General features: G+C 49.0%; 1 protein-coding gene across 2 annotated transcripts in view; it reads left to right on the top strand.

Moving 5' to 3' along the window:
• ADCY9 (adenylate cyclase 9) overlaps window positions 1-12,935 on the top strand; it is a 183,425-nt gene that overhangs the window by 128,155 nt on the left and 42,335 nt on the right. For both annotated transcript variants that reach the window (XM_026659818.2, XM_026659816.2), the window contains exon 5: window positions 2,312-2,414. In XM_026659818.2, the coding sequence (XP_026515603.1) occupies window positions 2,312-2,414 (103 nt within the window). The remainder of the gene's footprint in view (window positions 1-2,311; window positions 2,415-12,935) is intronic.

The following is a 12,935-nucleotide window of genomic DNA, read 5'->3' as shown; positions in this document are numbered from 1 at the left end:
AAACAATATAAGTGGAGATCAGCTCCATGGGATCCTTCAGCATCTTCATGTAGTTGGCATCAGATTTGATAAATGACCCCAAGAGTTTTTTTCAGTGTGTGTTTCAGAAACGTTCACTTAGCGATGATTGTACCGGATGCATCCAACTTGAGATGGGTCATTCATTTTCTATACTGTATTACAGTTTTTCAGGCAGGGACACTGTCATCCTCTGTGTTTGAAAAGTTCCTAGCACATTTTGGACACTACTGCAACCTTAATAATAATAAAAATTGACTCTAAACAGCCAGTGTAATTACAGAGACAAGGTGGATGAGGTCATATCTTTTATCGAACTAACTTATATTGGTGAAGAAGAAAAGCTTTTGAGCAACACAGAACTCTCCTTCAAGTCTCAGAAATGTAATTATGGTGTACAAACGGAATCACAGAAGGATATAATTGCATATAAGTAAGTTGGAGCTCCAGGGAGTAGAGCGCCATGTTCTCTGAAATCTTTCCTATCTCAGATTAGAGGAAAAGAGGTGCTGATTACAGTATCACTGTGGAATATTACATAAACAAGGTGTACGAGCATACTCTCGGACACTCTGCCATAAAGCATTGTTAATGATGTACACAGCATCAGGCTCATCCAGCTGCCTGACATCTACCAGGGAAAGAAAACACTTGCAGATGACAAGTGTTGCAAATGTCAGAGGTAACACAAGTGAACATGTTCTGCCATAAATCTGTTTACATCCATTGTAACCTCAAAATGTTCCATCTCTCGCTCAGAAAGCCTTTCTACTGAATCAGAATTGAGGCTTCTTGTATGCTTCTCCTCCACCAGGCACTGGGAGGAAAAGGTGAGAGAGTGCACAAACATTCCTTGTATCTGCTGCCAGGCTCATCAGGTCTAGTATGTCATTCTCTTTGTTCATCAGTGCCTTTGGCTCTTCTACCAAAGGTTTTTGGATCTCCTGTCTCAGAAACAAGGCTGAGCTCTCCAACCCTGTCTCAGATTCCTTTACCTGGTTGTCTGGATTGTCTAGTGCTGTTGTTGTATGATCCTGGGAAGGTGCAGAGTTATTATTAGTCTCTGAAGGCAGTGACAACCAAGTGCTGTTCCCTGAAATGGAAAATACTTTATTAATAATTTTTCAACTTTTTATCAATTTCTGATATTTGATATGCTTCAGTTAAAAAAAGGCTGTGTCTCTTGCATGTGTCAATGTCTGGAAGCTATTAATGTATACCATTTGCTGATCTGTGGACACTTATTTCTTCAGTTATCCTATGGTTCGAAAGTTTTTTGAAAAGACTTTTAATGTCTTCCTGACAATTTAAGAGCCTGTCTTCTTTGTTTGTATTAATGTATTTGTTTGTTTGTTTATTTGTAATGAAATGTTTCCTTTTCTTATAAATGTTTTTTGGGGAATTTTCACCTTTCACTTTAAGGATGCGGAGTGATGTTGTAGGTCAGGGGTGGGCAAACTACAGCCCGCGGGCCAGATCCGGCCCGCCAGCCATTTTAATCCGGCCCTTGAGCTCCCGCTGGGGAGTGGGGTCTGAGGCTTGCCCCACTCCGGTGCGCCAGCCGGGGACCAGGGTTGGGGGCCGCTCCACGTGGCTCCCGGAAGCAGTGGCATGACCCCCCTCCGGCTCCTATGCGTAGGGGCAGCCAGGGCACTCTGCTCTGCACGTTGCCCTTGCCCCAAGTGCCACCCCAGCAGCTCTCATTGGCTGGGAACCACAGCCAATGGTAGGTGCAGGGGCAGTGCCTGTGGACGGGGCAGCGTACATAGGAGCTGGAGAAAGGACATGCCATTGCTTCCGGGAGCCACTTGAGGTAAGCGCCGCCCTGGAGCCTGCACCCCTGAGCCTCCCCCCATGCCCCAACCCCCTACCCCTGCCATGATCCCCCTCCCGCCCTCCAAACCCCTCGATCCCAGCCCAGAGCACCCTCCTGCACCCCAAACCCCTCATCCCCACCCCCACCCCAGAGTCTGCACCCTCAGCCAGAGCCTCACCCCCTCCTGCATCCCAGTCCCAATTTTGTGAGCATTCATGGCCCGCCATACAATTTCTATTCCCAGATGTGGCCCTCCGGCTAAAAAGTTTGCCCAACCCTGCTGTAGGTACTGCAGCTTCTGATGAACAATGAGAAGCTACCAGTACTTCAAAAGATCAAAACTGTTAAGACCAACGGTTTCACACTGGAAGCAGAGATCCAAGAGTGAGAAACCTGTGAAATGGTATCTTTGAAGAAGAATTACAGCTAAGTAAACTCCTTGTAAAACTGTTCACATTGTCTCTCTGTTCTCTTTAGCCTGATGAAAGACTATTTCTTTAAACCACCAATTAACAAGTTGAGCCTGAACTTCCTGGATGGGGACTTGGAGATGACTTACAGGACCAGCTATCAGGAAGAGGTGCGTTTTCCCCTGAATTGGGTTGGGTGTCAGCAGTCTTTCTGTACAGGTTGTAGGAGCCAAAATAATTCTCTCACTGTTTTTGCAAATTTTATTGCAGTTGATGACTGAGATCATGGAGTGTCAAATATGACTTAATATTTAGAACTACTGAGAAATGACCACCTTAGTTTAGTTCACCTGTCATGATCAGTTTCCAGGATTTGAACATTAGATTCTTTCTGGCATTCTATTTTCATTCACCAGTAAAAATGGACCAGAATAAATTTCAGCTGTTGACTCTATACTCTATAAAGTTATGAACACCAGAGTTACAAACTGATCAGTCAACAACACACCTCATTTGGAACCAGAAGTACGCAATCAGGCAGCAGCAGAGTCACACACACACACAAAAAAATCACTCACAGTACCGTACTATGTTAAACGTAAACTACTAAAAAACTAAAGAGAAAGCAGCATTTTTCTTCTTCATAGTAAAGTTTAAAAGCTGTATTAAGTCAATGTTCAGTTGTGAACTTTTGAAAGAACAACCATAACGTTTTGTTCAGAGTTACAAACATTTCAGAGTTACCAATAACCTCCATTCCCAAGGTGTTTGTAATTCCGAGGTTCTACTGTACCTTCATTTTCATATTTAGATTTAGCTTTCACCAGGCCAAAATTCTGTAATCAGGTAATAGTGGAAGGCAAATGCTCCTTACTGCCGTTTCAAATATCTTAACTTACAGAACGAAAACTCTCAAAATTGGATCTTGGCTCTCTAATACTTATTGCAGTCCCTAGTTTATCTCATCCTCACCCAAACGTGCTTTCATCTCAGTGTTGTAAATTACATAAAACTACTGCAGTATGAAATTGGAAGTACAGAAGACTTTAGTTAAAGAAATGAACTCCACATCATTTTAAGAATTCTGCACTACCAAATATTAGTGTCCTGAATTTTTTGTCTTTTTATTACATTGCGTCCCACTTTCAGACATGGCAGGTATCCTTGCTTCCTTGACATCAGCTGGTAGCAAGGGATTCTCTACTGGTAAATATCAACTTCAGATGTCAGAGTTAACTGATTAATATTGGGGGAGAGGGTTGAGTTCCCCCCTCCCCAGCCTTCCCTCTACCACTGGTAAGAAATAAATCCTATGGAGACATTTCTTCCTTAATTCTTGTACTATATGATTGCATTGTCCTTGTCCCTATCTTCCTGTAATTTCAGTCTTAATAAATAAGGGCTTGTCTACACTACTGCCTAAGTCGATGTAAGTTATGTCGCTCATGGGGTGTGAAAAAACCCCCTGAGCAACGTAACTTACTTTGACTTAAAGCGGCGTCTACACCATGCTATGTCGACGGAAGACTCTCTCCCACCGACATAGCTTCCTTCTCTTGTTGAGGTGGAGTAATTACGTCGACAAGAGAGCGCTCTCCCATTCACCAGACTCGCTAATTCGGCGCCACTGCATCGATGCAGCAGTGCCAATTTAGTGCGGTAATAAAAACAAGCCCTCAGACATCTCTAGTTTACCTTATAATACAATTAAGCATAAATGTGTTTTTAGTGCATTCTGAAACTCTCACTCTATCTTTGAGTAAAAGCTGTGTCGTGATACTATGGAAAGAATTTACATTTAATTTCTGCTGGTGTGGATACTTAAATAATAGCTGTGAGCTGTTATTTCTCAGCATGCTAGTACTGCATCTGCTTTTGTCAATAAATTGAGTGAAACAAGGAAAAAATCAAGCCTACAAAATGTAACTGGTAGTAAATATTTGCTGCTGTTTATAAACCATTATAAAGTACTGGATGTTAATAACATAATGTATCTATCTGTGTGTACATATGTAATAATATTTACACATACCATATATAGTACACTACATTCAGTGCTTTCCAAATGGAAGGAAAAGAGGAAAGAGCAGTATCTACATCTTCATGTGTTTATCATAATTTTGTGAGGCCCTCAGATTGCTAAATAATGTGGGCATATAAGAACCCTAGATAAATAGCGTGTATAGTGTGTTATGGGGCTAAGGGTTTTATCAGTGTGATTTTTTAAATGGGTGCATTACTCAAATGTCAAAACAACGTGTGGATTATGCAGATATTCCAAATGAGTACAGATAATACTGTCACCAACTTCACAGCTTCATACGTTCTTTATATTTCTCACAGGTTGCAGAAAAAGTATTTTCAAAATATTTCATTCCCCTCAAAATTACAATAGTCTTGGGATAGGCAGTGCTGCGTCTTTAGTAAATAAAAGGTTTAATGACTGATATCCAATGCCCATATAGATATAATGAGGTCTGTAGCCTATTGGTAAAGCGAGAAGCTCAGATTTCCAATGGGACATGTAGCTCTTCCTTCCAGCCAAATAAGATCCCAGTTACTTTTAAGTCATGACATATTTAGATATAGAAAAGTGCTTTGATACTACAGTGATGGGTGCTATACAAAACTATAAGATTCATAGCTATTTTAGGTCATATTTAAAAGTGTTTTCGCCTTTTTTTGCCTCTGGGGTTTGTACATTTGGGCTCAAGGTAACTAAGACTCCTGGTTCTACAGGAGGAAGACTAAAATAAAATGGAAAATTTTGTATCTTGATTATTTCATTTCTGGTGCTGTCCTCTGCCAGTTCTGCTGCGCTGCTCTTCTGGCAATAACAGAAATAATTTATACTTGTCCACTGGGTTTCTGGGCTTGGACACAATCTTCCAGAGCTGTATTGGAACACTTATGTCTTATTAGATACATGAAAATTCTTACTAGTGATGCCTTATATAACTACACTGATCTATAAAGAGGCCATTCTAGAAATACCTGAAAAACTTCTCTGGGTTGGGGTGGATTGGAGGAGAAGTCTGTCCCAGAAAGGAAATCATCAGGTAATACATTTTCTGTTATTGATCTCTCCTCCAATCTGAGACATTTGACATGTAGTGAACTGTAAGGAAAAATGAAAAAGGAGGGAGAAATAAATATGGGGGGGGGGGAAGTAAAGGACTCCCCCCTCTAAAATTAGTAGTATTTATCTGTTTTGGGATCACTAGGGCTCCTTTTGAACTAAACATTATTTCCCTCCCCAACCTGACTTTTTCTGAAATTATAGCATACTGAAAGCATGCACCAAATAATCTACAAAAGTAGAAATTTGCAGCTTATTGCTTTATTGGAATAGTGTGAAATGAAATATCATTAGCTATTTTAGAATGTAAATTGCTGAGAATTGGCCAGAATTATGGTTACAAATACTGTACAATGTAGGATATGTATGTGATTATTTATCTGAAACAAACTATTTCTATTCTCCTTCACTGAAATTTTCAAAGTTTATATTATGCACAGTATTTTTCATACATGAAAATGGGCAGCATAGACTGCTTTCACAAGTTTTTTTCTGAGCTGCTTGATTATCTTTACTTTGTGTCTTTGAAACCAGGATGGAGGTAGAACTCCAAGTATACAGCCATTTTTTTAAAAAAATGTTGGGGTACAAAATGACCTTCATGGTGGGTATATGACATTTGTTTGATTGGCTTGCAGTCAGCGATCAGTGAAAGCTACTACCAGTGATACCATAGCTGATGAATTCATCTTAATCCCATTGTTTCAGCTGTACGTTTAGGTTGCTCTCTGATCACTTTCCGTAAAGGACTTCCCCTCGCTGAAAGCTTACTTTTACCTGTTCTATTATGGAGTTTAATCCACTGGTCATGCTCCTTTCCCTGTCACTGACTCCAGGATCAATGATCCAGTCTCTCAAATCTAGACTCAGTCACCTCTAGAATGTTTAATTTAATGTGAAGATATTAATAAATTATTTAAACGTCTACCTTAATAGTTAGCCAATATTCCTCAAATTTGTTGAATGAACAAGTATTTGCAAAGGTTTTGTGGAGCTTTCTGTATTTCCCTCTATAACTGTTTTGTTCATGACGCCATATGTCTAAAAATATTAAGCTGTACGTACTGCTAAGGGAGTTCCAGCATATACATCACTTCACAGAATTTGAGAGCAGTATGTACCCTTAGGGGAAGCACAACAGGAAATGCACAGCATTATCCAAGTCCACTGCCAAGATCTATACAGTGGATCTTACAGAGACACTTCCTAAGACTCAAAGAATTCCAAAAGGAGACAAGTACTTTATCTGCTTTGTGAGCTTCCCCTCATATCAGATACTACCATTCTTCTTCGAGTGGTTGTTCACGTCCATTCCACATTAGGTGTGCGCGCGCTGAGTGCACGAGCGTTGGAAATTTTTCCCTTAGGGGTACCCATCGGGCCGGCGGGGCCCCCGCCTGAGCGGCGTCACTGCGCCGTGCATATATACCCCCGCTGGCCCGACCCCCTCCAGTTCCTTCTTACCGTCCGTGGCGACGTTGGAACAAATTCTTGCTCTCGTAGGAGAAGCAATCCCTTAGCTTTAGAGTACTTAGCTGCTATCAGTTCATTTGCATTCTATTGTTGTGAACACTTAATAGATTAGGTGCTTGGAGGCTTCCAGCACCCACCCGGGGCCGCGGGGCATGCCGCAGGCCCAGGGGTTTAAGGCTTGCGCCACGTGCCACAAGCCCATGCGACCCCCACGACTCCTGTCTACGTTGCCTGGGGGAAGCACACCAAACAGAGAGATGTAAGATTTGCAAGGCGTTTAAGCCTAGAACAAAGAAAGAGAGAGACTTTTGCTTTAAGCAGTTGTTGATGGAGGCAGCGCTGCAGCCATCGGGCCCGGAGCACCTGACACCAGCTCCAGCCTCCTCGGTGCAGAGTGCCCCGGAGTCGTCAAGAGACCCGGTGCCGGATAAGCACCGCAAGCCATCAGCCTCGGAGAAAAGTAGGCCACAGCAGTGCTCATCCTCCCCGGTGCAGCCCAAGGTCAAACCAAAAGAAGGGCGCGGACGTTCCCCACAAAGGAGACCGGCGCCATCTAAGGGCCCGGGCACCGGAAAGAGCAGGATGAACATTGTGCCTGCGCCGGCACCGATGGCACCGGCGCCACAAGTCCCACTGAGTCCAGCCCTAAGTGAACTCAGTGAGGATGACGGGCTCGAGTGAGTAATAGATCAGCCCTCCATGCCTGACACCTTTGAGGCGGTGAAGGACCTCATCGGGTTGTTGGCGGTGAGCCCCCTCCTGATCAGGGAGAAGCCTCCGACACCCGGGCCCCCAGTGCCATCGAGGGGAAAGCCGGCAATGGTGCGCCGTTCGAGGACACCCTCTTGGCATCGCTCCCGGTTAAACGTCGAGTCTGTGGACTCTCAGTTACCCATGACGCAGAAGGAAGCCTCGGTACTGGAGACAAGTCAGCGCACAGGGTTAGTGCAAGGGACCCGACGCTCTCCGGCACCCTCCAGAGACCGGCACCAGGAGAAGGCAAGCCAACCATCACCGAAGGCTTCCAGAAGTCACCAGTCCAGGTCCAGGTCTCGGGAACACCGATACCGATCCCGTTCCCGATCGGCAAGAAGCTGCTCGTCGGCCTCCCGCCAGCACAGGTCGACGGCACCGCCGTGGCCTTCACGCTTGGCGTCTCTGGAGTCCGGCGCCGACTCGGGCTGATACACTTACCCGCACCGGGCACCGGACAGCAGAGAATACCAGGCTGGGTGGCAACCCCAGTGGGGACCGCCAGGACACTGGCCCTTCTGGACCCCTTGGGCCTACCACCAGCGGCAAGGGGCTCCCTCCAGGGCCAACTACTCAGTGCATCGGTCCCGGTCCCTGCACTGATGCTCCTCCATGCGGGAAGCTACGGCATCCACACCACTTGCACCGTCGCCGAGCAAGAGACCAGAGAAACTGGCACCGAGTCCGGTGCCGCCCCAGGGTCAGCTGTCCGGGCCCGAGCCGGAAGCCCCTCCTTTGGGGGAGGGGGACCAAGGGGACCAGCAGGAGGAAGCGGAGCAGCTGCTGACCTCCTCGTCATCCCCGGATGTAGCGGTGGCAGGCATAGCGCTATCAGGACCGCCGCCAATAGACCACAGAGCCCACCAAGAGCTGCTGCGTAAGGTTGCTCATAACTTGGGGTTACAGGCAGAGGAGACGGTTAAGCAGGAGGACCCCATGGTGGACATCCTGAGCCCAGAGGGTCCATCCAGAATAGCGCTTCCACTGATTAAGACCATACAGTCGAACTATAAGACTACATGGCAGACCCCGGCCTCCAGTGCTCCAACAGCCAAAGGTGTGGAACGCAAGTACTTCGCCCCGTCAAAGGGGTACGACTTCTTGTTTTGCCACCCAAGCCCATGTTCCCTGGTAGTCTCAGCGGTAAATGAGAAAGAGCACCATGGGCAGCAGGCCCCGGCCCCTAAGGCCAAGGAAGCGAAGCGCCTGGACCTGTTTGGCAGGAAGGTGTATTCCTCAGGGGGCCTCCAGTTGAGGATTCCTAACCTATAGGCCATCCTCAACAGACATAACTTCAACTCCTGGGCGGCAGTGGGGAAGTTTAAGGACAACCTCCCGCAGGGTTCCCAACAGGAGTTTACGGCGCTGGTGGACGAAGGCAAGGCCGTAGCGAAGACCTCTCTCCAGGCGTCCTTGGATTCAGCGGATGCAGCGGCCAGGACAGTCGCATCTGGCGTGGTCATGCGACACTCGGCGTGGCTACAGTAGTCAGGTCTGCCACCTGAGGTCCAGAACTCGCTCCAGGACCTCCCCTTCAAAGGGTCCAGGCTCTTTTCGGACCAGACGGACGCAAAGCTGCATAGCCTCAAGGATTCGAGGACCACACTCAAGTCGCTGGGTATGCACACCCCGGCGACCCAAAGAAAGCCCTTCAAGCCACAGCCTCCTCCTCAGCGTCACTACCAACCTCGTCCTAGGCAGGAGCCCTACCTCAGGCGAAATAGGGATAACAGGAAGCGGCGTAATGATAATAACAATAGCTCCAATAGGTCGGGCCAGAGCCAAGGCCAGCATAAGTCTCAGCCCGGCCCTAAACCAGACTTTTGAAGGTGCGCTCGAGGACAGCGTACCAGACCAATCACCAGATCCATCCCCTTGTTTCCTGAATCGCCTGTCCCGCTTCTCCCGTGCGTGGTCCAGCATTATGTCGGACCGTTGGGTGTTACGCACGGTGCAATGCGCTTACATGCTGCAGTTCTCCTCCCTGCCTACCTCCCATCCCCGTTCCCCGTCCCTCTTCAGGGACCCTTCTCACGAGCACCTCCTGTAAGAGGAGGTTCGCACACTCCTAGAAGCGGGGGCAGTAGAGTTGGTACCGAAGGACCTAAGAGGGAAAGGGTTCTATTCCCGCTACTTCCTCATTCCCAAGGCCAAAGGAGGCCTTCGACCCATTCTGGACCTGCGTAGGCTCAACAAGTTCCTGGTCAAGGCCCAGTTCCGCATGGTCTCTCTGGGCACAATCCGGGGAACTGGTACACTGGATCCGGGGGACTGGTACGCTGCCCTTGACTCGAAGGACGCATACTTTCATATCGCCATCCACCTGGTGCATCGCCAATTCCTGCGCTTCACTGTGAACCAAGAACATTACCAGTTCACGGTTCTCCCGTTTGGCCTAGCTGCGGCCCCACGGGTGTTCACAAAATGCATGGCGGTAGTGGCGGCCTTCCTACGGAGGCAAAGGGTCCAAGTTTACCCGTACCTCAACGACTGGCTCCTGGCGGGCCGGTCCGAAGAGGAGGTTCGGTCCCACGTGTAAGTGGCCCTGAGATTATTCCGCACGCTGGGGCTCCTGCTCAATGTCCCCAAGTCCACCCTCATTCCAACACAGAGAGTAGAATTCATAGGGGCGGTCCTAGATGCGGTACAGGCAAAGGCGAGCCTCCCAGTATCACAATTCCTGGCCATCCAGCAAGCAGTGAACTCCCTGTGCCAGTTTCCCACTACAACGGCCAGATGCTGCCTGAGGCTGCTGGGCCACATGGCAGCATGCACGCATGTGGTCAAGCATGCCAGACTGAAACTCAGAACACTGCAGGCTTGGCTTGCCCATGTATACTGCCCAGGCAGGGGCCCCTTGGACTTGGTAGTGACTGCCCCGAGGGACGTATTAGACTCCCTGTGGTGGTGGCTGTCCCAGACCGTGGTTTGCGAAGGCATCCCCTTTGCTGCACAACAGCTGGACCTGACGCTTGTGACGGACGCGTCAGACCTCGGATGGGGTGCTCACCTAGGGGACCTCAAGACTCAGGGCTTGTGGTCGGAAGTGGAGCAGTTGCTCCATATCAATGTGAAGGAGCTCAGGACGGTTCGTTTAGCCTGCCAGAACTTTCACGCCACTTTGAGTGCTCACAGCGTGACAGTTCTGACGGACAACACGACCGCCATGTTTTACATAAACAAGCAGGGCGGAGCCCGTTCCTCACCGCTCTGCCACGAGGCTCTCCTCCTCTGGGACTTTTGCATAGCCCACGCCATTCATCTCGAGGCGTCACATCTCCCGGGGGTGCGGAACGAACTGGCGGACCACCTCAGCAGGTTGTACCGCATGCACGAGTGGACGCTCAGAGCGGACGTCATGTATTCACTCGTCCGCAAGTGGGAGTTTCCCCGGGTAGACCTTTTTGCCACCAAGGGCAACACCCAGTGCCCGCAGTTCTGCTCATTCCAGGGCCGCAGCCCGGGCTCAATAGCAGACGCATTCGCGATCCCATGGGGAGGGGAATTGAAATACGCCTTCCCCCTGCTTCCCCTGGTGCATAAGGTCCTGCTCAAGGTGCGCAGGGATGGGGTGGCGGTCATCCTCATCGCCCCGGCCTGGCCCCGCCAGCACTGGTTCACCACGCTCCTGGAGCTGTCGGTGGAAGCCCCAGTAACCCTGCCCCTACACCGGGATTTCATCACGGAGGGCGGCTCCTCCACTCCAACCTGCAATCACTGCATCTAACGGCATGGAAGCTCTGTGGCTGAACGTTTTGGAGAGCCAGTGCTCCCTCCCTGTGCAGCAGGTTCTACTTGGTAGTAGGAAGCCCTCTACCAAGGCGACTTATCTGGCCAAGTGGAAGAGGTTCTCGTGCTGGTGTGGGCCTCAACAGGTTCAGCCACACCAGGCTCCAGTGCCTACCATTCTAGAGTATCTACTGCACCTCAAGCAGCAGGGGCTGGCCCCGTCCTCGATCAGGGTGCATCTGGCGGCCATCTCCGCCTTCCACCCGGGATTTTCAGGGGGCTTTGTGTTTTCCCACCCAATGGTGGGGCAGTTCCTTAAGGGGCTGGAGAGGGTGTTCCCTTACTCACGCCCCCCAGTCCCTCCATGGAATCTCAACTTAGTCCTTTCTAAACTCATGGGGCCCCCGTTCGAGCCCCTTGCTACCTGTTCCCTCCTCCACCTTTCCTGGAAGGTGGGATTCCTGGTGGCCATCACCTCGGCAGGAAGGGTATCTGAGCTGAGGGCACTCGCCTCAGAGCCACCATATACGGTATTTCATAAAGACAAGGTGCAGCTCCACCCACACCCCAAGTTCCTCCCAAAGGTGGTCTCACAATTCCATCTAGGCCAGGACATTTGTCTGCCGGTGTTTTTTCCCAAACCCCACGTGGACCCAAGTCACCGCAGCCTGCATACCCTGGATGTCCGTCGAGCGTTGGCGTTCTACTTGGAGTGCACCAAGCCCTTTCGTAAATCCACGCAGCTGTTCGTGGCCGTGGCGGAAAGGATGAGAGGCCTCCCGGTGTCAGCGCAGTGAATCTCTTCCTGGCTTACAGATTGCATTCGGGTGTGTTATGACCTCGCAGGTGTTCCAGCCCCAACGGTCATGGCCCACTTGACCAGGGCACAAGCAGCTTCAGCGGCTTTCCTGTCACAGGTCCCGATCCAGGAGATCTGCAGAGCAGCCACCTGGTCGTCGGTGCATACCTTTACAACCCACTATGCAGTCAACCAGCAGGCCTGAGAGGACGCGGCGGTTGGCGGGGTGGTCCTCCGATCAGTTGTTCCGTGACTCCTACCCTCCTCCGAAGGTAAGCTTGTGATTCACCTAATGTGGAATGGACGTGAACAAGCACTCGAAGAAGAAAAACCGGTTACCTACCTTTTTATAACTGTTGTTCTTCGAGATGTGTTGTTCACGTCCATTCCACCACCCGCCCTCCTACCCCTCTGTCGGAGTCGCCGGCAAGAAGGAACTGGAGGGGGTCGGGCCAGCGGGAGTATATATGTACGGCGCAGTGGCGCCGCTCAGGCGGGGTCCCGCTGGCCCGACGGATACCGCTAAGGGAAAAGTTTCCGACGCTCGTGCACGCGGCACGCGCACACCTATTGTGGAATGGACGTGAACAACACATCTCGAAGAACAACAGTTATGAGAAGGTAGGTAACCGTTTTTTCATTGATATTTATCTAGGAGCTATCAGTCAACTATGTTTGAAACTGGTTCAGAAATCTATGTTGGTTGTTTGCTAACGATGTGGAAAGAAAGCCTTTGCTCCCTGTTCAAATTTCATTTTTTAAAAAGCAGGTAACATTTCTCAGTGAAAAGAAGTATTTAAAACTAGCAAAAATACTTGAAACCTGCTGTCAAAACATAGTTAGTCATTAGGCTGCACA

This window comes from Terrapene carolina, unplaced genomic scaffold (assembly GCF_002925995.2).
Source record: "Terrapene carolina triunguis isolate 2854851 unplaced genomic scaffold, T_m_triunguis-2.0 Scaffold695, whole genome shotgun sequence".
NCBI lineage: Eukaryota > Metazoa > Chordata > Testudines > Emydidae > Terrapene > Terrapene triunguis.
The sequence above is the reverse complement of the archived record's forward strand: the minus strand, read 5'-3'. Positions and strand labels throughout refer to the sequence as shown.